At 35.5% G+C, this 26,424-nt stretch overlaps 2 protein-coding genes across 2 annotated transcripts in view; both read right to left on the reverse strand.

Moving 5' to 3' along the window:
* Positions 1–26,424, reverse strand: part of LOC148947364 (lactase/phlorizin hydrolase-like) — a 232,719-nt gene that overhangs the window by 183,495 nt on the left and 22,800 nt on the right. The window contains exon 3 of the mRNA XM_089095777.1: positions 9,769–9,953. Within this exon, the coding sequence (XP_088951903.1) occupies positions 9,769–9,953 (185 nt within the window). The remainder of the gene's footprint in view (positions 1–9,768; positions 9,954–26,424) is intronic.
* The window catches only part of LOC148947365 (uncharacterized), a 511,279-nt gene that overhangs the window by 95,678 nt on the left and 389,177 nt on the right, over positions 1–26,424 (reverse strand). The gene's annotated exons all lie outside the window — the stretch shown is intronic.

Genomic DNA, 26,424 nt, shown 5'->3' on the forward strand with positions numbered 1-26,424 from the left:
GGTAGCTAAATTACAACTTATTATTCGCTAGGTCTTTTTAGAGGAATTGTCTACGGAGAACTGATCGTATTTCACGCTGTAGGCAGTACGAAAAATGGGGTTCTGTCTCACTTTCTAGGACTCTGATAAGAGAAAGGTTGAGATAACTGGGACAAATTTTACGGATAATAGAATGTCAACAATCTTTGTTTTGGGCCATCCATCTTGGGCTGAATGAAAACAGGTCTTCCCATGCATAAGCCCTTTTTAGAATTGTCTAAGAATGATGTCATTTCACTTGTTGATAGATAAGGAAACTGGAACTTCAAAAGAGGGAGCCAAAAGGGAACTTTTGAATAGCTTACGATGGAAGGGAGCGTGAGCAGCTGTGTTAGTAGTAGTAGTGTAGTAGTAGTAGTAGTAGTAGCAGTAGTAGTAGTAGTAGTAGTAGTAGTAGCAGCTGTGTAGTGGTAGTAGTGGTATTAATATTAGTAATAGTGGTAGTAGTAGTACTAGTAATAGTAGTAGTAGTAGCACTAGCAATAGTAGCAGGAGGAGTGGTTGTAGCTTTAATTGTAGTAGTAGTAGGAGTAGTAGTAAAAGTAGAAGTAGTAGTAGTAGGAGTAGTAGTAGCAGCAGTAGTAGTAGTAGTAGTTGCAGTAATAGTAGGAGTAGTTGTAGCATTATTATTAGTAGCAGTAGAAGTAGTAGTAGTAGTAGTAGCCGAAGTTGTAGCATTAGTAGTAGTAATATTAAAAGTAGCAGTAGTAGTGGTAGCAGTAGTAGTAGTTGTAGTAGTAGTAGTAGTAATAGTAGCAGTAGCAATAGTAGAAGGTGTAGGGGTAGTAGTAGCATTAGTAGTAGTAGCAGCAGAAGCAGTAGTAATAGCATTAGTAGTAGCAGTAGTAGTAGGAGTAGGAGTAACATTTGTAGCAGTAGAGGTAGTAGTAGTAGTAGTAATAGTAGTAGTAGGAGTAGTTGTAGCATTAGTAGTAGTAGTATTAGCAGTAGTAGGAGTAGTAGCAGTAGTATTAGTAGTAGTAGAAGTAGTAGTAGAAACAGTAGTAATAGTAGTAGTTGTAGCAGTAGTATTAGTAGTAGTAGTAATAGTAGTAGTTGTAGTTGTAGTAGTAGTAGTAGTAGGAGTAAGACTAGTAGTAGCATTGGCAGTAGTAGTAGTAATAATAATAGTAGTAGTAGTAGTAGTAGTAGTAGTAGTAGTAGTAGTAATAGTAATAGTAGTAGTAGTAGTAGTAGTAGTAGTAGTAGTAGTAGTAGTAGTAGTAGTAGCATTATTAGTAGTAGCAGTAGCTGTAGTTGTTTAAAGTTGTGGTAGTAGTAGCCTAGTATTAATAGTAGCAATAGTAGTATTAGTAGTTGTACCTTACAGTTAGTTATATTATTAATATGCTAATTATACTATCAATACATATGATGCTTTAAGTTTAACTAAAGCTTGACCTAAGTTAAAACTTAATCTCAAGTTTCAGAGGCAACACTGTAGTGTTGCCTATAGTAAAGGCCATACGGCTCCAATGTTTTATTATTATTTATTTATTTTTTTCCCAGAGGCACTTCATGCGGAAGGGGTCGTCGTAGAAACTTCAAAGGGTGCTCATTCGATTGGAAATCGAGAGTTCTAGTGCCCTTTTTAATAGTCGAAATTTTTTGTTACAAATATTTGTTAAAATTCAAACTAAAAACGACCAGAAATTACCATTAAAAAATAAATGAAAACCAAAACGAACAGAAATTAAATAAACAATCAATGCGAACTAACATACAATATATATTAATGTAAATGAATAAATAAATCTTAAAACAAGTGAAACTTAAATTGAATATGCAAATCAAGTTTGAATCGAATAAAAGTAACTACAAACAAGAGTTTGGGTATCGCCTCACTGCAGATGCTTAAAACCTACTGCTTCATTGGCGCTTTACTGAAAACGAATAATATTACAAATGTTTTCTTTTGTACTTAATATTCAAGATAAATATTAAAATTACAGTAAAATTTTGAACTGATGAGCTTTCAGCAATTAATATCATTATACATCAAATATTCAGTTTAATTTATTAGTTCTTTCCAAGATTGGTCAAGACAAATATAGTTTCACTAAAAATCAAATTTGGATACTGCCCCCTTCTTTAACTGTAAATACCTAAAGCCTTCTACGCCATTGGCGCTTCACTGAAAACGAATAACTCGTATATTACAAATTTATTCTTTTCCAGTTCTTACAGCATTGAAAATGAAAATAAAAATTGCAGTTAAAAAAAAAAATCTTGAACTGATGGATCTTTTTTAACAATTAATATCATTATATATCTAATATTGAATTTGATTTTGTTTATACTTTCCAAGACTGTTCAAGACTCATATAGTTTTCAGTAAGGCGCCAATGACGCAGTAGGTTTTAGGCTTCTGCAGTGAGGCAATACCCAAACTCTTGTTTGTTGTTAATTTTATTCGATTCAAACTTGATTTGCATATTCAATTTAAGTTTCACTTGTTTTAAGATTTATTTATTCATTTACATTAATATGTATTGTATGTTTGTTCGCATTGATTGATTGATTGTTATATTTAAATTTAGATTGTATTTATATAAGATAACATAAAACTACAATGTATAAATTAAAATATTAGGTTTCATTTTCACTGTCCTTGATATTCGTACTTAACTTTTTATAAACTATCTATATGTTTATGTTGGATTGTCTGTTAATAGATATAGATATGTTTATCTATATGTTTAAATGCTTTTTTATAAAGCTATCTTTATGTTTTACAATTTTTCCAAAGGAGAAAACTGTCTTTCTAGGTGTCAGTAATCAGTACAGTCGTTATTGACAGGGCAGTGTTTCTACTATCCCCTACTTTTTCGTTGATTCCCTGATTTTCTCCGAAAAACACCTGGAATCTCTTAAGACTGTCCAAAATTAACACTCGTAAATACATGACGATTTACACAGAATATAAAACGTTAAACTTTCGTTAAATAGAACTCAAAATAAATTTGAAGAATATTTACTATTGATTTTTAACTTTAGGCTTGTATAAATTTCATTTTACTAACTAGAAATCAATATGAATATCGATCAATAGAAATCAATAGAAATCAATTGAAATATAAATTTCAAATCTATTAAAGAATTTATGGAAAGATAAAGGTATTATTTCCTCGAGACATATGAAAGAGTTCTACAACTAAATGATTTTGTAGATGATAATGCTCACCATTTTATCCAAGATTGGTATACTAGTTTGCTATTCAATTCAATTCAATTTTATTCGAATAAAAACATAACACGAACATCAATAACAATAAAGATCCTAGAAGATAACGTGTTAAGGACCAAAAAAAGAAAAAAATTAAAGTAACACTGAAAAAAAAATAGAAGAATAAAACATGGGTAATTAGAGCAAATTTGTTAAAAATGGAAAGATTAAATATATTATCAAGTTTTGTTACATTTTTATACAACTTACAGAAACTTGTAGCTAGTTCAACACTGGAGGGAATTTTGTTCCATTGAATAATAGATTTGTAAATGGGAGATTGCTGGGCAGCACTTGAAACGCATTTAGGAATTATAAAGGCTCTATTGGATGAGCGGAGACAGTGGGCTTCCGAATTATTAATATTATAATAGGTTAGTAGTTGAGGTGGAAGATTATTGTGGAAAGCAGAGTAAGCAAGCAATAAGTTTAGTTTTTGTATGATTTGATCAAGTGGAGCTATGCCAAAATCTGAATACAAATCACGAGTTGGATATAGACGGGGAAGCCGAAAAACTGCTTTAATGGCGCAGTTTTGGGCAAATTTGAGTTTTTTAGTGAAGGACCGTTTTGTATTTCCCCAAACTGATCTGCAATATGAAAGGTAAGGAAAAATTAAGGAATAATAGAGGGTAACTAGGATGTCAGGAGGAAGAAAATAATTCACACAGTTAATCATAGCTACTTGTCTCAATATTATTGCTGTTATGTAAGAAATATGATTAGAGAATGACAAGCATGAGCCAATAAATACACCAAGAAACTTGGCAACCTCCACTTGTGGGAGGATGTTGGAGGAGTACCTGAGACCAAGAGCAGGTTGAATAACGTCTTTGTTGTAGGGGGTTCTGAATAATACTATTTGACTTTTTTTGCTATTAATGGTCATGTTATTCGTAAGGCACCATGCCTGGACTCTGCTCAGAAGGACTTGAGCAGAGGTTATTGCAAATGGTAGATTGGTGCCAGTGATGAAGAAGTTGCTGTCATCAGCAAATAATACAGGATACACTGAAGGGCCCAGGTCTATAACAAGATCATTGATATATAGGAGAAATAAAATATGGCCTAGAATGGGGCCTTGCAGGACACCCTTCTGAATAGGTAAGGGCTGAGAGGATACTCCACCCAGGCTCACACTCTTTACCCTTCCAGATAGATAAGAATCAAACCAAGAGAGGGGAACACCACGAACACCGTAACTATTTAATTTACTTATTAAAATACTATGATCGACCATGTCAAAGGCCTTAGAAAAATCCAAAAATAAGCCCAATACAGTTTTTTTAAGGTCGAGTTGTGAGTGTATGAACTGTGTGACGTCAATTAGAGCATGAGAAGTTGAGAATTTTGGCCTAAAGCCATATCGGTGAGGAGAAATCAATGATACGGAGTGCTGATTGTCAAAAAGAAAGGGAAACAGACGTCTGAAGATGATTCTCTCGAGCACTTTGGATATAGCAGGAAGAATTGAGATTGGGCGATAATTGCCTATCTCAGTTGGATCGCCCTTCTTAAGAACTGGAATAACAACGGCTGACTTTAGTACTACTACTACTACTACTAACAACTCACCGCAGCACCAAGCCGCCTGAGGCCAACACAGCTACGCACGCTCCTCCTCCATCCAAATCGATTCAAAGCACCCCTTCTTAGGTCCGAACACGAAGGTCCCATTTCCTTTAAATCTTTCTTTATGACGTCCTCTCAACCTCGCCGAGTGCAACCTGGCTTCTGTTAAGCCTTAGACGGCTGGCCGAAAAGAAAAATCCTTGGCAATGTGTCATCCTTCATCCATACAACGGGTCCTAACCACCTCAACCTTTCTTTCATTATAGCCCTAGAGAGCGGTATTGAAACACATTTTTCGTATAGCCTATTGTTTGAAATACGGTCAGTCAGCCGGGTACCCAGAACAATCCTTAAGCAATTTCTCTGGAAAACATCTAGCAAATCGTTATCCGCTCTTCGGAGCGTCCATGCTTCAGAGCCATATTTGACCACTGTCATCACTGTAGCTTCTAATATTCTAATCTTGGTTTGCATACTTATCTTCCTATTCTTCCAGACTTTTTTTAAATGTGAAAAAACACCCTGAGCCTTGGTTATTCTGTTTTTAACATCTTCACTGCTCCCATCATCTTTACTAATAATACTACCAAGGTAAGTGAAGCTGCCCACCTGATCAATCTTTTCATAACCTAAAGTCACCTTTTCATCTTCACTTATTCCTAGCCTTAGTGACTTAGTCTTCCTAACATTAATTTTCAAACTAATTCTTGCACAGGAAAAGTTGAATGGATAATCTCACTTAACCTTTGCGCAAAACCATTTGTGGCAGAATTTACCTCTTGACAATTTAAGACATCGGACCAGTCAGTGGTTCTGAGGCAATCGATAAAATGGTTTATATTTGTAGAGCTGTAATTTCGAGTAGGTGTTGGGATATTAATTCAGGAGCGTAGAGGTAGTGGTTGCGAAAGTAGTGACAAGTAAATAGGAAAATGGTCTGATAGATCCGAAAATATTATATTTGAGGACAGGTCATAGGTTCGATTCACAAAAAAGTTATTACTTAGAGCATTTTAGTATTTTATTTTAACATTTCAGACCATAATAATGATCATCTACTTTTTAGTTCTTTAAAAACGCTTAAATAAAAATATTATTAAATAAATAACTAAAAATTAAAAATATTAAATAAAAAAAATAAATAAATAATATTTGGGTAAAAACCCAAAACCATTGATTAAGGGTTTGTGCAGTTTGCTACTTTTAGACTTAGTACATTAAAAATTTTTATTATCTACTGTGTATGAACATAACTGTTAGAATTTTAAATGGATTTATACAATACAAGCTTTATGTTTTATCATGATTTTTTAAGCTAAAACCATGTTTTTAGGTGCCAGCGAAGTCGTATCTAAAGGGGTAGGGAGTTTGGTACTGTTCTTTTCAAACAGTTCGTGGTAATGAACTGTAAGTAAGGAGCGACCCGGCTCAATGGTAACCGAAACTCTAAAAAACGGAATTTTGATACCAATAGATACATCAAAAGAATCCGATTTTAATTCTGATTTCAAATATATAACTTTCATCAAGTTTAATTTTACCTATCAAAAGCTACGCGCCTGAGAATATTTGGCTGATTTTCGAAAAAAGTGAGAACGACCCCCTAAAAAATATAGAACCTTAATGAAAATCACACCATCATATTCAGCGTATCAGATAACCCTACTGTAGAGGTTTCAAGCTCCTATCTGCAAAAATGTGGAATTTTGCATTTTTTGCCAGAAGAAAGATCACGGATGCGTGTTTATTTGTTGTTTCTTTGTTTTTTTGTTTTTTTTTCCCAAGGGTGATCGTATCGACCCAGTGGTCCTAGAATATCGTGGGAGGGCTCATTGGAATGGAAATTAAAAGTTCTAGTGCCCTTTTTAAGTGACCAAAAAAATGGAGGGCAACTAGGCCCCCTCTCACGCTCATTTTTTCCCAAAGTCATCTGATGAAAATTTTGAGATAGCCATTTTGTTCAGCATGGTCGAAAATATTATAATTATGTCTTTTAGGATGACTTAATCCCTCGAAGCCCCCAGGAGCAGGGCTGAAAGTTATGAACTTTACCCAATGTTAACATATAGTAGCCTATTGGTTATTGGGACCCGGCTCAATGGTAACCGAAACTCTAGAAAAATTTATTTTGATACAAATAGATGCATCAAAAGAATCAATTTTTAATGCTGATTTCAAATATATAAGTTTCATCAAGTTTAATCCTACCCAAAAGTTACGCGCCTGAGAAAATGTGGCTGATTTTCGAAAAAAGGGGGAAAGACCCCCTAAAAGTTATAGAACCTTAATGAAAATCATACCATCATATTCCGTGTATTAAGAACCCTACTGTAGAGGTTTCAAGCTCCTATCTACAAAAATGTGGAATTTTGCATTTTTTACCAGAAGAAAGATCACGGGTGCGTGTTTATTTTTTTTCCCCCAGGGGTGATCGTATCGGCCCAGTGGTCCTAGAATATCGTGGGATGGCTCATTGGAATGATAATTAAAATTTTTAGTGTCCTTTTTAAGTGACCAAAAAAAATGGAGGGCAACTAGGCCCCCTCCCACGCTCATTTTTTTCCAAAATCACCTGATCAAAATTTTGAGTTAGCCGTTTTGTTCAGCATGTTCGAAAATATTATAAATATGTCTTTTAGGATGACTTAATCCCCCGAAGTTCCCGGGAGGAGGGCTGAAAGTTATGAACTTTACCCAATGTTAACACATAGTATTGGTTATTGGGAAGTATACAATACAGACGTTTTCAGGGGAGATTTTTCCTGGTAGTGGGGGGGGGGGTCGGACAGGGACGTACGCAGGGGGGGGGGGTCTCCGCCCCCTCCCCCGAAATCTCACGATTTTTTTCATTTTCCCATAATTTTCTGATTTTTCTCACAGAATAATGGGTTCGAAGGATTTGCCCCCCCCCCCCGAAACAAATTGGCACCCCCCAAGAAACAAATTCCTGCGTACATGCCTGGGGTCGGGGGTTATGTAGGAGGATCTTTCCACAAAGGAATTTTTCATGGGGGAAGGAACATTGCTATGAAGGGGACACCAGACTTCCCAGCATTATTTAAAAAAAGATCAGAAATTAAATACAAAAAACCAGTTTTTCAGCTGCAACAGCAGCAACATTAAAACTTTAAAAGAACAGAAAACATTACATATATGATTGGGTTCACCCTCTAGTCAAAAATTCACTATTTAAGCCAGAGATTTTTTTAGTACTTTCATAAGAGCTATTTATTCTAATTAACGGCCTTTGTGATTAAGCGGTCATTTATAAAGAACTGGAACAAAATTTGAATTTTCGCTTAATGAGCAAGGTATTGACTAGGGGGCAAACCTCCTAATATATATATATTGAAAATATATGAATATAGAAGTTCGTTACGTAAGTTAATTCATAAGTTACGTATACTTATTACTAATAAAAACGTTCGTAAATAAAATGAAACAAGTTTCGAGAAAGCCATTTAACCAAATAAAAGTAAATTAATATGGAAATTTTGTTTTAATTATTCATGTACGGTGAGCCAAAATCAAAACCTGCATTTATTAAAAAACGTTCAAAAACTAAATAAAAAAAAACCAGTTTTTTTTAACTGAAAGTAAGGAGCGACATTAAAACTTAAAACTAACAAAAATTATCCCATATATGAAAGGGGTTGTCCCCTCCTCAACGCCTCGCTCTTTACGCTAAAGTTTGACTCTTTCTCACAAATTTATTTTTTTAAACAATAAAATACTTTAGCGTAAAGAGCGAGGCGTTGAGGAGAGGACAGCCCCTTTCATATACGGAATAATTTCTGTTCGTTTTAAGTTTTAATGTCGCTCCTTACTTTCAGTTAAAAAAAACTTGTTTTTTTTATTTAATAGCTACAAGACACGCAAGATAGATGGTAAAAGAAACTTGTCAAACAGGTTCTTTCAATGGAAAATTGAATTATAAAGCGTGGTTTGTCACTGCGCTTACAGTATTTAGACTTTAGTTTTTTGAAGTCTAGGGGGGGGGGAAGGGCCCTAGGCGCCGTATTTAATATATGCTATGCTGTACCCCCCACCCCCCTAGTGTGCAAATATATATTGAAAATTTGTTTCTAAACTATTATATTTTCATCATATTTGTTTTATTTCATTAGCATTAGCCAAACTGCACTTCTCGCGTGTATTGTAGCTAACAGACAAGTAACAGGGTTTTGCCCCCCCCCCAAAAAAAAAATCGTCCGACTCGTAAAAAATAAACAAAAATGCTTTTAAATAAATTGTTGATGCGTTTTTAAAGTGTTTTGTATCCCACCCCTCCCCGAAAAAATAACCCTCCCCAAACAACAAACCAAGATACGGCCATAGATGCCAGTAATTGGTATATTTGTTCATAATAGGTAGGCCAATAGGTATTGCAAAAATGCTAGATACTTATACTTCTAGCTGTTTCTCTATTATAGCGATTTGCTATACATGGTAAGGTCATAAGCCTAATACACCACTACATTCATTCATACTATCATTATAGCTACAGACTCCTAACTTTATAGTGGTATCTTTACCGATTTCTAGGATATAATATCGAACATTGGTAAGGTAGTTTACAATAAAGGAAACAATCAACAAACATGGCAGGAAATGAGATCGGTTTCAAAGAAATTGTAATTTTGCTAGGTGTTTCTAAACTTTTAGTCTCGGCAATAATTTAGTACAATTTTGATAAGGGGAATAATTTAGTTAAATCAAAATTACTTTAATCCTAAATAAAATATTCAATTCAAGGGGTTACAGAGGGAGAATGGAGTGGGTTAAGCATAACCTGTATAATAAAAAAGTTAAGGAAAATTAAAAAAGGTTGATCCTACTTGTATTTGGAGCTTATTGTACCAAAATTAAGCCCGATGCTCAAAGCTTCTCAAAATTTCTCGATGCTCTCAAAATCTTTGACTAGTTCTCACCTTTAAGTACATTATTGATGTAGTGTTTGTACCAATATACTCGCGCAAAGTCATCCAAATTTCCAGCTCTATCACTAACACCATTTTCTGTTATGTAGATTTTAGGATTATTGTATGTGGTTTTAATCCAGTTCAAAATGCTCCTCATTGCAAAAGGGGTCACACTCAACCAATCGGATCCACTCCTAAAAAATATCACATATACAAAATGACTTCTACAAAATATATACAAAAATACTTAAACCCTTCTTGAAAAACTGTTAAAATACTCTACACTAATATATGCTATTGCTTGCCCTCAATACGACGGTATTGCACTTATGATTTATATGATTTAAATGCACTTATGATTTATCAAACAGTTCAGGATAGTCAATGCAGCTTTTATAGATGCATTTTGTCATAAAAAAAGCTAATCTCTTGCAAAAATTAAATAAAAAAAAGTTTTTTCAACTGAATGTAAGAAGCAACATTAAAACTTAAAACGAACAAAAATTATTACGTGTATGAGAGTGTTCGTCCTCTAGTCAATACCTCGTTCTTTACACTACAGTTCGAATTTTGTTCGAATCAAAAACCCCTGAATCAGCAAGGCCGTTTAATTAGAATAGATAGCTTTTTTGAAAGTACTAAAAAAAACTTTAGCGGAAAGACCGAGGTATGACTAGGGGGCAATCCCCCTCATATACGTAATAATTTCTGTTCTTTTTAAGTTTTAATGTTTCTCTTTACTTTCAGTTGAAAAAACTTGTTTTTTTTATTTCTGATCTTTTTTTAAATAATGCAGGAAAATCCGGCGCCCCCTCCATTGAAATGAACCTTCCCCATGAAACATCCTCTGTGGAAAGCTTCTCCCCCGTAACCTCCTGCTCCAACCCCCCCCCCCCCACCTGAAAAATACCTCCTGAAAACGTCTGTATACTTCCCCATAACCAAAAATATGTGTAAACAATGGGCAAAGTTCATAGCTTGCAGCCCATCCCCCGGGAACTGTGGGTGATGAAGTCATCCTCAAAGACATATTTACTATATTTTTGACTATGCTGAACAAAATGGTTATCTAAAAATTTTGATCAGGTGACTTTGGGAAAAAAATGAACGTAGGAGGGGGTCTAATTACCCTCCATTTTTTAGTTACTTAAAAAAGGCACTAGAACTTTTATTTTTTGTTCAATTGAGCCCTCTCATGATATTCTATGGCCAATGGCTCGATACGACCACCCTTGTTAAAAAAACAAATAAATAAACATATCTTTCTTTTGACAAAAAAACAAAATTCCACATTTTTGCAGATAGGAGCTTGAAACCTCTACAACAGGGTTTTCTGATACGCTGAATCTTATGATGTGATTTGCATTAAGATTAATCCTTTTTAGGGGGTGTTTTCCCTTTTTGAAAATAAGGCAAATTTTTTCAGCCTCTCAAATTTTGATGGGTAAGACTAAACTTGATAAAACTTATATATTTGAAATTAGCATAAAACTCTTTTTCTTTTCATGCATCGACTGGTATTAAAACTCCTTTTTTTAGAGTTTTGGGTACTATTGGGCAGGGTCGCTCCTTACTTACAGTTCGTTACCACGAACTATTTGATCAAGACTGTCAATGACAAGTGTGCATACTAAAGATCCCTTGAAAATTACTTTAAGTATATACATAATTAATACAAAATATCTAGGCATGTCTAGTCGAAGGGTAAAATATCTAGATTAAATTCATAAGCATAAGACATACCTTGACAGTTCGAAACAATCTAATTGTCAAGTGACAATGATTACTGCCAATCCACAGTCTGTTTGTGGAAGAGAAGTTTGAGCTAACACAAATTGTTAGCTAGCTTTGTTTTTTGTTAAAGCTGAGATTTCAAACTTGGGGCACACGCTCCACCGGTTGGGCAATTCAATATTTCGATGGGTCATAGGCAGGACATGCACCCTTTGGTCTTTTTTATCTTAGTTCCTTTATTTAAAAAAAAAACATTTCAAATACATTTTAGGAGTACAAAAATGCATGATAGCGTTGCAATGATGTTATACATTGTATAACAGGGGTGTGGGTGTAACTGAAACATTGTAACTCAGCTTCTGTACAACTCAGCCCCATTTAACTGAATGCTCGTGCAACTGAAACCCCGTTTAACCAGAACCACGTACAAATCAACCCTATTTAACTGAACCCTCGTGTAACTAAACCCCCATTTAACGGGGTCCCGTGCGACTAAACCCCAAATAAATGAACCATCGTTTGAATGAGCCTCCCTACAACTCAACCCTAGTTAAATAAACCCTTGTTCCACTTGACTTCCCTTTAAATCAATGCTCTTTTGACTCAAACCTTATGTAACTCACCCATATTTAATTTATGGCTTGTTTCGCTGAACTCAACCCGTGGCCTAAGAATAAGTTTAAGCTAGTATTGATTAGAAGCTCAAAATATGCTCCTCGCTTCGTTTGGAGTTTCTAACATATATAACCCATATGGCTACCCAACTATACGAAGTTGGACCAAAGACAACGAAACAGGACAGCCGCGATTGCAGCTAAGGTCTATCACTGGCATCCAAAAAAAACGCTTCTCTTTCCGGATACTGCTTGCATGTATCTTTTCATGCATGAAAAAATTAATAATTACCCCATTCAAGTAGGATTTTATCCAGTTTCCATTTGATTTTTTTCCCGTACTTGGACAAATATTATAATTATTATTTTTTAATATATGCATGGGGAGGAGGGAGCGTCGTTGAATTTCGGCCTCAGTTCTAAGACTAGAAATAGCTTTTACTCTGGTCGCAGTTAAATTTAATAAGATGTAGTCTCTAGTCTAGGAACACACCAAAGTCCAAAAGAATTTTGAAGAAAAATTAAAAGGCATTTGGTAAAAATCAAAGCTTTACAGGCTAAGAAATTTCTGTTGACGGTGGTGGTTATTATACTTGTAATCAGGTTTGAATAGTAAGCAATCGTCCTCTTATTTCAAAATTTCGGGTGACGTATGCTATGTAACATCAAACCAGTCACCAGTTGTTGTACACCTTTATGGGGGGGGGAATAACATACTAAGTCCAAAAACCTCAGAAGGTTATCCATTTCAGTGCCCATTTCAAGAGAAAGAAAAAGAAGATACGTTCGGGCATCAAGTCCTTTTCTTGTAATTATCAAGATTTCGTAATTTCGTAATTAATTTTAGTGTTAAAACGAACATAATTAGCTTCTTTCATTAAAAAGCATCTTTTTAATCGAATGAAATTTTTACTTGTTAGTTTTTTTTTAACTTTTTTTCTTTCCAATTGCAAAAGTGACTGGGTAGGGAAGTATTCATGGGGGTATTTTGAACATCAGAATTAGGATTTTCAATCATGGAGGTTTCAGTGGTAGACCTTTTATAGTTTCAGCTTTGTTATACTCCAGATTACAATTGTTTTGTCATGGAAAAATTAAAATAGCGTGTAAATATAAATATTAGTTTTGAAAAAACATTATACAGCTCTCTAGGATATTCTAGTGCCATATCAGTGCTGGAGAAATAAGACAGAAGAAGGGAGACATGTCAGTGTTTCCGGCTCTTTTTACAAGTTCCTAGAATTTCTTTTCCCGAGAAAATATTTTCTATTAATTTAAATATTTGCTATCATTCCCGAATCAGCATTGAGAGCAAGTTTTTCTTATAAGATAGTGTTTTATAATGTGTCTTTAGGATTTTGGCTACTATGGGCTTTCTCTGTACTAGGGTACAGCTATTGCCGCAACCATGACCTTCAGGTGTGTTCGTGCCATGGGCATGAAAAGCTATGCAAATTTTCAAATATATAGGACAGAAGGATAAATTTAGATCTTTAGATGGAGGAAGGGGGGGTTGGAATATTTTGAAATCAAATTGGTATAAAAGAATTAACCCTTTGTAAACACTATTTCATTCGAATCAGCTTTGGTTTCCCCTGACAGAACGGGCTGAATCACATTTTGCATTTATATTTGTGATTTGAAGAGGGCTGAGCTGAATCTGGTTGATTTCAATGAGAGTTGAGTGAGATAAGCTTAAGTTCAACTGAGGTGGAGTTCAGTGAAGATTGAGTTAAATGAGGCAAAATTTCACAAAAGGTGAACAGAATGGAGGTTGAAAAAAAGGGGGATTGAATAGCACAGGGATTGAATTACACGGAGGTTGTGTTGAGTGAAGGCTGAGTTAAATGGGGGTTGAGAGGCTAGACGGTTAATTTTTACTGGGCTCAGATGCATGAGGGCTTAAAGAAACGGGGTTTAAGTTGCACAAAGTTTCAGTTAAACTGGGGTTGAACTTGACGATGGTTAGGTTGAACTGGGGTTCAGTTCCACGGGGTTTTAGTTGTATGTAGATTCAGTTTTGCAAAGTTTCAGCTACACGATGGTTCAGTTGCATTGGGGATCTGTTATTCGGGAGTTGGGTAACACGGGGGTCTAGTTGCGCCTGGGGTCAGATACACAAGGGCTCAGTTGCTGTCGAACCTATAAGAAGTGTTGTGTTCAGACAATATGTTTCATTAACATAAAAAGTCGGAGAGGACGACCCAAAAATAGATATCAGTTAATGACCTTTTAAGTTTGAATTAATTAAAAAAAACTTTTTCAACCAAATAAGTTTTTCAAAGAAAAGTAAAGAACTCTATTAAACCAAAATTGAGCAAAAATAAAATCATATAATCTACCAAGCGTGAAACTACCATAAATCAGCATCGATCAATAAATGAAACCCAAAACGAACAAAAATTACAATAAAAAACCAAGTCAAACTCAAAACGAGCAGAAATTAAAATGAGTAGGGCTCAAAACCGCTATGCCCTCCCAAGGCTAGACCATAATTTGCACTTTAATGAAAAAAATATAAATGTTTTTACTTTTATAACTTTAATAAGTCAAATAATATTAACAGTATATGCATATTATCAGTATATCAGTATATGTATATTAAACTGACAATGCAAATTCATTTGTATTTTTCTCAGAAAAGTGCAAATTATGTTCTGGCCTTAGGAAGGCATAGGGGTTTTGAGCCCTACTCATTTTAATTTCTGCTCGTTCTGAGTTTGACTTTGTTATTTATTGTAATTTCTGTTAGTTTTTTGATACTCATCGATACTGATTTGTGGTAGTTTCACACTTGGTAGATAATTTGATTTTATTTTTGCTCATTTTTGGGTTAATGGAGTTCGTTACTTTTCTTTGAGAAACTTATTTTGTGGAAAAAGTTTTTTTAAATTAATTTCTGTTCGTCTTATATTGACATAGTCTTTTCAGGGAAAAAAATAATAATCTAAATCTCTTCTTTTTTTAAGACTTTTATAGTTTGGGATGCTATTTGTATGCCGGAGAAAATTTTTCAACAATTTTTAACAAAATGCACCCTTTTAAACAACTGGACACAAATAGTAGTGTTTAATATAGTTTATACCTCCTCTAGTTGAAGTGAAAACTCCTCTAATGAAAACTTGATTCCATTCGAAAAAGAATCTGTTTACTCTCTTTGATTGCTTGAATACACTTACGCTATTTTGATTTGGTTAAATTTTAAGAGCAAAAGTAGCCCCGAAAGTTTGAACATAATATCCTCAGTCGTTCTTGGGATACTGCTGGGATGCCTTATTGGGAATTAGCATTAATACAATGCATTTTGATTTAATCTTAAGGCAACATTTAGTTTTTAAACATAATGGGCAAATGGGAGGATTGGCAGGGAAAGGGGATTAGTTGCCCTCCAATCACTTTCAAATATTAAAAAGGGCACTAGCCCTTTCTATTTTCGATCGAATAAGTCCTTTTCAAATTTTCTACTACAACTCCTTCAATACGAAGTGCCCTGGTCTAAAAAAAAAAACACACTGTATCCACATTGCTCTTTACTATAAAGCCTTCCAATTACTTTCGACTATTAAAAAGGGAACTTATCCTTTCAATTTCCAATCGAATGAGCCGGTTTTGAGTTTCTACGACAACGCTTTCTATGAACACCTTATATACCCTCAAGGCATAAATTACAACCCTTGCCCTGAGAGCTTGAGGGGTTGTCATCCTCAAAGACATAATTTCTAGAGCTTTCAACTATGTTGAACAAAATGGCTATCTAAAAATTTTGATTGGATGTGTCTGGGGAAATAGTGGGCGTGATAGGGGCGTTAGTTGCTCTCTAATCACTTTCAACTATTAAAAAGGGCACTAGCCCTTTCAATTTCCAATCGAATAAACCCTTTTGAAGTATCTACGATAACACTTTTGATAAAAACCTTATATACCCCCAGTGCATAACTTACAACCCCTGTCCTGAGGGCTGGAGGGGTCTCATCCTTAAAGACCTAATTTCCAGAACGTTCAACTACGTTGAACAAAATTGCTATCTCAAAATTTTGATTGGATGTGTTTTGGGAAATGGAGGGCGTGAGAGGGGGGCTAGTTGCCCTCCAATCACTTCCGACCATTAAAAAAAGGCACCACCCCTTTCAATTTTCAATCGAATGAGCCCTTTTTGATGTTTCTATGATAATGCTTTCTATAAAAAACCTTATATGCCCCCAGGGCAAAAATTACAAACCTTGTCCTGAGGACTCTGAAAGGGTTGTCACCCTCAAGGACCTAATTTCGAGAATTTTCAACGATGTCAAACAAAATGACTATCTAAAAATTTTGATTGGATGTGTTTGGGGAAATGGTAGGCTCGAGAGGGGTTAGTTGCCCTCCAATTACTTTTGACTATTAAAAAGGGCACTAGCTCTTTCAATTTCCAACTGAATGAGCTCTTTCTGAAGTTTCTACGACAACGCTTTCTATGAAAAGAACCTTAACCGTAAGACATAATTTCCGGAATTTTCAACTACGTTGAACAAAATGGCTATCTCAAAATTTTGATTGAATATATTTGTAGAAATGGTGGGCGTGGGAAGGGGGCTTCGTGCCCTTCAATCACTTTCAACTTTTAAAAAGGGCACTAGCCTTTTCAATTTTCAATCAAATGAGCCCTTTTCGAGTTTTTGCAACAACAGCAGTGTACTGTAAACAAGCTTTTGGCTGGGTGATAGTGAATATCATTTAGGCTTGTTTTTTTCAGCTTTACCATTAATTTTAAAGTGCATATCCTCCTTCCACTTCCTTCAACTCCCACTCCCCTTCGAGGAGACTAAATCTTGCAGTTGAATGACGCACTATTCCAACAGCCCCGTACATCACGTCATTCAGTTGCATATGAATTGAAAATGGCATCCTAGCAAAAAAAGTACATCCTTTAAATTACCATTGTCGAAACAATATACAAGAAAGTTACAACACCCCTCCTTGAACATCAATAAAAAGAATCACTTATATACATGGACAGTAGTGACATGTGCTCTGTTTTTCTTTGTTGCTATCTATGCCCTGGAGCATCATAGAGAGCTGTTTAATGAATTATTTAAAAGCTAATTCTTATGTCTTGTCATTTTTTTTACCAGCTCCGGAAAAAAATGACATAAATGTACTGAGAATTATTTCTGAAATTGGTCAAATTTCACGCAACACCAGCGCTACTCGTGGGACATTTTTGCATTAGTGACATTTATGCATATGGAACATCATGCATTAGCGCTACTCTTGGGACGTACCTGCATCAGGATGCTGTATGAAATGTTTACTGTAAGTAGAATAAATCGAATTCGGAAAATATAAGTTTATTTTTCTCAAAATTTAAAAATTTTGTGCGCACACATAAGTGGTACCATCCCATGGTCTTTTTCTATTGTTATAAGTTTTAAGTTGCGGGACTACAGTAGGAGAACAAGCTTTGCTGGGTGAAAGGAATTTTATGCATAACAACGATAATCGGTGTCCTTTCCTCTGGAAATTCATGCCCCAACCCGACACTCTGATTTACACACAAAAAAACTATGTAATTCTTCTAGATTTTGTGTTTTTTAAACAATGCTACGAAGGGGATGGTAATTTTCAAACTGTTTGTGCCAATTTTTCTCTTCTGATTGGGATCACTGGCAGGTTTTAAATTAATGTGAAGTTGTTGTCGTAATGCTTCCAAGAATTGGTAAGATTTTCTGGATTTTCTTTACTCAGCAATGCCCAACAGTTAAGTTAACAATCCTAACTTTGTATTTTGAACACTATTGTTCACTACTGTCACTACTGTCCATGAAGTGGTTCTTTTTCTTGACATTAAAGGAGGGGGATTGTAATTTTCTTGTATATGGTTTCGACAATGACAATTTAAAGGATGTACTTTTTTTGCTGGGATGCCATTTTCATTTCATATGCAATTGAATGACGCGATGTACGGGGCTGTAGGAATATTGTGTCATTAAACTGTGAGATTTCGTCTTCTAGAAGTGGAGGGGGAGTTGAGGGAAGTAGCAGGGGGATATGCACTTTAAAATTAATGGTAAAGCTGAAAAAAACAAGCTTATATGAAACTCACCATCACCCAGGCAAAAGCTTGTTTACAGTACATTATCGTTTTTACAAAGACTTATTGCTGACAGATTTAGTAAAGTTGAGTCCAATCCTTCATTTTATGTTTGTTTGTTTCGTGTGCATTGTTTATTGATGTATTAATTTTAACATTTTGTTTTTCCCGAAAAAGTTACAGGGCTACAAAAAAATTTAAATTACAGAGGTATATCCAACCAAAATGACCAGAAATAAAGGTAAATAGTTTTCAGAACGTAAAACTATCAAAAGCCAGCCATCAATAAAGGAATGAAACCAAAAACGAACAGAAATTACAATACATAACCGAGTCAAAATAAGACGAATAATAGCTAAGATGAGTGGGACTGACCTCCTCTAAGCCTTCTGAAGACGAGAAAAAATCTGCACTTTACTGAAAACAATCCTTATTTTGTCCTGAATGTTCTTATTTTTCATAGTATTGAAAAAAGAAAACGAAATAACCAAGATTATTGAACCAAACAACATATAAATGTAGATTGACAGTTTAAAATACAGTCACTGATATTTATGCCTTAAAGTCGTAATATGAATAGTTTTGGATTTATTAAAGTTAAAAATTGAAAACATTTAAAACGTATTCTATTTGGGCACTAGCGTTTAAAAACTATAACTTTTAATTTCCATTCGAATGAGCTCCTTTAAAAGTTTTTTTTTTATTATAGCACCGCATTCCCTAGGATATTGCTTATAGGTCCTTTTGAAAAGCTGCATCCCTATAGTTTTTCGTTTAATTGACCCCCTCCCACCCTAAATATAAAAACGGTTCCTACAAGGTTGGCCATAATACCATTAGTCTCATTAGCTACATAAATCGTAGAAGCAGAATTAGTAACATACACAAATTACCTTTTGATTAGTTTAAATGCAGTAACATATCCTGAAAGTAGAATACAGCAGTAGTAGTAGCAATGGTAGTAGCAATAATAATATTAGAAATTGTAGTAGAATGAAAATATTGCCTTTTGGTTAATTTATATTTCACGTTCACTTACTTAGCCATAGTTGTAAGAGTAATCACAGTAGTAGGAGTTGGAGTATAAGTAGTACTAGTTGCGGGAGTCGTAGTGAAATTAACAGAAATAGTACTAGTAGTGTGTTTTAATTTAGTTTGAATTTCCCCTCAACACTCTCTGAAATTTTTACTCATAGCCTTGGTAGTATTTGTAATGGAAGTACTACTTGGAGTGTTTGTAGTACCAGTAATAGCAGGGGTAGCAGTATTAGTGGTAGCGTGCAAGTATTTAATTTTGGTCAATTGATCTTGTCCTTTAGGCATCTCCTCAAAGTTCCAACTTAATTCCCTAATCCATGTCTGAGATATGCCCTTAAGACAATCTGCATGCACACTGTTTGATATGTTTTTTTTGTGAATATTGGTATTTAATAAAAATAAATTCTCTCTCATAGTGTATTTCATTTATTTGAAATTTTCCCACTATATTGTCTCAAATTTTCACCTTCACTCCCTTTGTCTAAACAGTAGTAATCAATAGCAATCATAGTATCATAGTAGTAGTGTCCCAAATGGGGGGGGGGGCTTATTAAATTCTAACATATCAATACCATATTTCTACCAAATGAAAATACAATAATAAAATTGAGCTTTAAATGGGCTGAAAAATCCAGAGATCGCATAATATGCATAAAATCATAACTAGAGGGGAATTAACCAAGTTTTCATTCCTCTCCACTTTTGAACTATTTTAGACAGGTCACTCAGATAAAAAAAAAATGTTACAGGCTATTGTCAACAGGTGATCGGGTCGTTTTTCGGTCATTGTTGCCCTAAGAAAAGGGTTCGCCGACTTGAACTTGCAAAAAATTCATCCTATATGTCTTAGATATTTATTCAGAGGCAGCCCCTCTACCCCACACTCCCCAAATGATGGATTTTCTAATCCCTTTAAAGACGTCCATAAATCCCTTTAAAGACGTCTTTATATAATGTATATATTTTACATATTTCTATTTATTACATATATTGTAATGAATAGAGATTTCATGCCGAAAAATATTGATTGTAAGCCAGGATCTTCCTCACTATGGTGCCATCAAGTAAAGACAGGGCCTTAAGAATTGGTGAAGCAGTTACCGCCGCAAGAATACTGTCAAAAAGCTGTAGCAACTGAGACGTTTTCATCTCGCTTTTGTTTCTTTGACGCCGTGAACGGATTTTTAAACAACGAGGATATCACTTACTTCGGTGCTTCGTTCAGATCGATATAGAGATGACGAACCTGATCTTTGCAATAGTCTTTATTTTTTTGCGTCAGTTTCGCAGTATTTGATGGTTATACGGTTGGGTTTGGAGTCTGGTTATAGAAACATTGTTCTTCTTATTCTCCCTTAACATTTCCAAGCAAATGTCAGAAAAACTACTATCAAAGCTAGTTTCAGGAAATCACGAGTACACCACTCAAATGAATATAACTATGCACTAAATGCTATTTAGTGCTATTTATTTTTATTTATCTCTCTTAGTTACTCTGTTCAAATTGGCTGATTCACCGCCAAAAATACAATCTAATAAATTGAATTATTTATGTTGTTTCTGATGGCACTGCACACCTAACTATGGTAAGATAAAGGTAAGGCAACTTTAATTTGGAAGAATCTTCGAAAAGGGAAGGGATACATTAACAGAGTAGATTAAATGGGAGATGGAAACGGAAAATAGTTGAATCGTATGGTAAAAATCTAAACCAAGTCGGAGAAAAACAGAGCCAATAGAGCCACTAGGCCCGGACCAAGGGGCGCACAATGTCAGGGGGTGCAATTATTTATCACTGAGGGATTTTTTCTTTAAAAAAACTGGACTGATATGATTTGTCGTGGAGGTGCCAGTTTCACTCCGCCATCCCTCTGCCTATTCACAGAAAAGTGATTTTAAAACAAAACAGGAATTCCGTGGTCACTTATAAGCAGTCAGATGTCTCCAAAAATGGGAGCTGAGAGTTTGTTATCACCTTTCTCTTCCATTACTTTTGGCTAATCATTAGTGTTCTGTTCAGTTCTTTCACTTTCTCCGAATTTTGGGGAATTTCCCCGAAAAATCTTGTAAAAACAGAACGGCAAAAACACTTGGGCCTTGAAGCATCAAAGCTTTAAATCCCGCCATGTATCGATAGATAAACGACTTTCATAAGAAAATTGATTGCTTAATTGGTCAAAGTTTTAGCGCAAAATGCAAGAATTTAATTTTTTGTTATTTTCTTTTGCAATATTGCATTTTAAATTCTCTGCCATTTATCCATTCCTCTGCAATTCTTGGTTAAATTTGAATTTCTCATTTGGTTTTCTGATTTCACAGTTAATGTTTATTCTCAGACACCAACGAAAGCTTCAGTTCAGAACCAACGATTTTAACTAATAATATCTCCAATAAGTCACTAATCGAAAATATATGGCTTCGCCACAGTGCCCATTTCTGCCAAAATTTTCGTCTTTGTAAAAATGGCCAGAATTTGGTGGATACTGCGCCCCTCCCCGTCCCCTCTTGGGATACCCCAGGCAGTATTGGTAGTATTAGGAGTAGTAGCAGCAGAAATATTGTTACTTTAGTAGGAGTACTATCATTAGTAGGAGTAGCATTAATACTAGCAGTGGTAGTATGAACACGTTGCCTTTCGGCCAGTTGAACATCCTTATAATGATGCTCTAAAATTTGTAACTTGATACCGTGAGATCATGGAAAGATATTACTGATATGCCCTTTTGACAATCTGTATTCACAAAGTGTTATCATTATCACATTTTTATCGTTTCCTGAAATTTTCAAATTAATAAACTCACTTATTCCTGATTTAAATCCTTTTGACAACCTATACGCACATAACGTGTTTTGATTTAATTCCACACTCCGCTCAACATTATCTGAAAGATTCACCTGAATATCATTTGCTTTTTGGACAATAAAGGCAACATATCCCCACCTTTCCCAATAATACTTTCAATATTAAAAGAAATGGCGAATTGCATAACTTACAGCACTTGCCCTGATATTTACGGAGGAGTTGACATCCCAAAAGACATAGTTACTGGACCCTTTATTTGTGCTGAACAAAATGGCTATCTCAAAATCTTGATAAGATTAATTTGGGGAATTGATGGGGGTAAGAGAGTGTCTGGTTGTCGTTCGATCCCGTTTGACTCTGAAAAAGGGCACCAGAACTTTCAATTTCCAATCGAATGAGCTCCTTCCGAAGTTTCTACGACAAATCATTCCATGCAAAGTGCTTTGGTCAGAAAAAAAATGAATAATACATTGTAACCTCATCACTCTTTCATTAGGCTGCCTATGATGCACATAATGCATTCTGGTTAGTTCAAAATGCACCCAATACATACCATGAAATGTCCAATTTAATAATATAAACAGCTCCTGAGATATTGCTGTATCACCCTTTTGAAAATCTACGTGCTAATAGTTCGTTTTGATTTAGTTTATTGATTTAGTTGATTTAGTTTAGCTTTTTTGAAACCTTTACCTAGATACCTTTAGCTTCCGAAGTATCAATAGCTCTAGTAGTAGCATTATCAGGTGTATGCAAGTAGCACTTTTGGTATTCTTCAACACCCCCCTCAACATACGCTGAAAGTTTCAACTTAATACCAAACCGTTCCTGAAGTCTTAATGATGAGTCCTCTTGACAACCTGTGTGCGTATAACGTGTTTTGATTTAGTTCAGCACTGTTCCAATATTATTAAGAATTTCTCCTTAGTACAATTAACTTTAGTAGCAGGAGTAGTAGTACCAGTAGTTATGGAAGTAGCAGTAGTAGTAGTGGTAGCAGCAGAACTAATAGCAGTAGCCTTAGCGTTAGTAGATGTTGTAATAGCAGTATCATTAGTAGTAGTAATAGTACTAGTTGGAGGACTAGTAGTAAAACAGCATTAGCACTATTAATAGAAGCAGCAGTAGTATTAATATATTATATTTTGGTCAGTTGAATATCCCCCGCATCAAGCACTGAAAGTTTCAACTTAATAAAATTAGTAATTGCTATTACATTGCCAATATTCCCATATGATAAGCTGTATATTCTGAGTTCCAATTCAGTTCAATTTTGCCTTCAACACTTCCAAAATATTCACCTTAATTATTTTAGTCTTACAAGTAGTTGCAATAGAAGTAGTAGCTAGTGCAATAGTAGCAGTAGTAGTAATAGAGTAGTAGCTTGAATAGTAGTAGTAGTAGTAGTATTAGTAGTAGTATTAGTAGTAGTAGTAGTAGTAGTAGAAGTAGTAGTATTAGTAGAAGTAATAGAAGTAGAAGTAGTAGTAGTAGCAGTAATAGTAGTATTAGTAGTAAAAGTTGCAGCGGAAATAGCATTAGCAGTAGCGTGCAAATATTCCCTTCGGGTTAAGAGATTCTCTTTAAGCGTTCTCTGAAAGTTCCAACTTAATGCCCAAGTCCATTGTTGAGATACACCCTTTTGACAATTTGCATGCACGTAGTGTATTTCGAGTTAGTTCAAATTTCCCCTGAATACTCTCTCAAATTTCCACTTTCATACGTTTATCCTTAATAATATTAGTGTCATAGTAGTCCTGCCATAGTAGTCATAGTAGTTCGGTTAATAGGGGTCCTAAAAGGCGTACCGACCAAATACGATGAGAATCAAGTCAAATCTCTTGTACCAATTGGCGTGAAAGTTTCACAGTGTGGAAAGTCCCGAGTGTTCAAGGTCTACTTTGAGTCAAAATAAAACATAAACCAGTTCTTGAAAGTGTCTGTGAAAGTTGGCTACAAAAAGCTTTATGTACAAGCGCTTGTATATCTCCCAAACCATTGTTTATCGTGTCATAAAACTGGGCATCTGACATCGCATTGCTCCAATCTGGCCCTCTAACACCTCTAACAGTTCCTCTCCGTTTTCAGAAAACATTTTCTGTCTAGACTTTAAAGTTGCCGGCCATACTTGTTACAGCGTAAAGTTTCCTAATAACAACAGTTAAAGAGCAAAGCCTACGGTATGATATTGATGTGTCTACTGCTGCACAAGCTGTACTTTCGTGGAATATTAATGGTGGACTTTTAGTCAAACTTCCTGTGATAAAAGGTTTGTTTCGAACTGTGACGTATTGTGCTTGTAAGAACATTTTTTGATGAGCCATAGTTTAGACCTTCTGAAAATTGACAACAATTTTCCTAGCTACTCGGTGCCCGCTAAACGATGTTTGTTAGGACCTCGTGCCGGTCAAGTATTTTTGATTGATGTGATTTTTCTTCTTGCTGTCCGTGTAGAAGAGTATGTTATTGTAAATGTCTATCTCCCGACAGATTACCGCAATGACGAATCAGAATTTTTAATTACTTCTGCGTGTGAGAAACTAGGGTCTTGCCTTTCAAATATTCACTAGTTAGATAAGTGTTGCATTATTATAGGAGATTTTAACTGTAATTTAACTGACGCCTCGTTATTGCGTACTTCTATTTTGTCTGATATTTTTGAAGATTGGCTTAGGATCTGGCCGAAATATCTGGATTACATTTACATACACCATTCAAGTCACGCGTGGAGCCTTAGCCATTCAGTTTCTTCTGCAAATCCTCAGGTGCCACCTGTTTACGTTGTTACTGACTTCCAACTATCAGACCACCTTCCTATATCGGAATCTATATCTTTTCCTACTGCTCAGTCTACCCCCCCCCCCCACAACCACATCAGCCTGAGATTCAATTTTACAGGGATTGGAAAAACACCCAAGGTGATCTTAAGCTTTTCTGTCCCGACCTTCCATCTGGAGAAATGTATCTAGAAGTCCTCCTAGTGCATGCTTATCTGCTCAAGATATTCCTGATTCCGAGTGGAATTTGTACTTCTCTGCTAAATTCTCCCGGCCAGATACCACCCTACAGTTCGAATATGAAGATAAGCTTGATAAATTTTTGTCTAGCTGTCTTACCGACAATTTTTTTGTTTCATTTGATTCTGTACTACAGGCAATCCAATGCCTAAAACATAAGAAATCTTCTGGCATCGATAAAGTGAGCGCTCTTCACATTCTACATGGAAGCGAGCTGCTGGTAAATCATATTGCTCTTTTGATGCAGATGATTGCTACTCAAGGAGTTTTACCTTCTTCTTTCTCGATTGGAGATCTCACTCCGATTCCAAAGTTAGGTAAACTTGCCACCCAGTAGTCGTCTTTCTGACCTATAACGGTGGCCACTACCCTCTGTAAGCTTTTCGAACTTCTGTTCATTGACCATCTGAACACGAAATGCTCTGTTCCACCTTACCAAATTGGATTCCAGCCACATCTTGGTTGTGTCAACGCCTTGTCGGTTGTCGTGAACGCATCGATCGATGCTGATGCATCAGGTCAAACTCTCGTGTTAGACGGGCACGAAGTTCGTAAAGAGTTGGATTCTCTCATTCACATCATCATGCTACTCCATGCAGCAGAACGTGGTGTGAGCCATCCTATATCAGAGCTCTTCGAGACATGTATTCTCATCTTAAAAATCACCTGTTGCTTCACCCATTATCTAAAGTTGACGGCTCTCAAGTCTACGCACCAATCCCGGATATTTTTGTCAACGTCGAAAAAGATACCCCTCAATGTGCTGTTTCTTCCTCTTCACTCTTCAATAATGGATTTCTTGATGCACAGTCAGCTGTTCCCACATCTTTAATCTTTGCCGGCCTTTATTTATCTCTCGTATGTTATGCAACTAACATTCTGAATATGAGTCGCACTATCCAGCACATAAGCGAAATTTCGCAACACTAAAATTTGAGTTTGCAAAACTAGGTCTTCAGTTCAATGCTAAAAAGTCCGAAGTTGCATTCTTCAATTGGAAGCAAGCTTTGCTTGGAGATATTCCTCTCTGAAATAGTAGGATTAAGCCAGTAGACCATATGACCTACCTCGGTCTTCCCATTGGTTCGTCAACAATACACATGTGACAACTATTAATTGCTCACATTGAACGTAGAGTTGGGATATTTGTTGTATTTTTTTTAAGTGTCTGTTTTTGCGCTTAGTGTGTATTTCTTCTTTTTTTTCGTTTATGGCTCCGTCTTTTCCTTTCTTTTTATGACAGGTTTTCAAATAAATAATAATAATAATAGTAAGAGGAACAAAAATGTTAGTAACAGCAGTAGTGTTTAATTAGTAGTTGTGGTAGCAGTAATAGTAGCATGTACATATTACCTTTTGGTCAGCTTAACATCCCCTCATGTTTTCCTG

Source organism: Artemia sp. Qi Xiang Cuo, chromosome 10 (genome assembly GCF_049724085.1).
Source record: "Artemia sp. Qi Xiang Cuo chromosome 10, ASM4972408v1, whole genome shotgun sequence".
Classification (NCBI taxonomy): Eukaryota; Metazoa; Arthropoda; class Branchiopoda; order Anostraca; family Artemiidae; genus Artemia; species Artemia sp. Qi Xiang Cuo.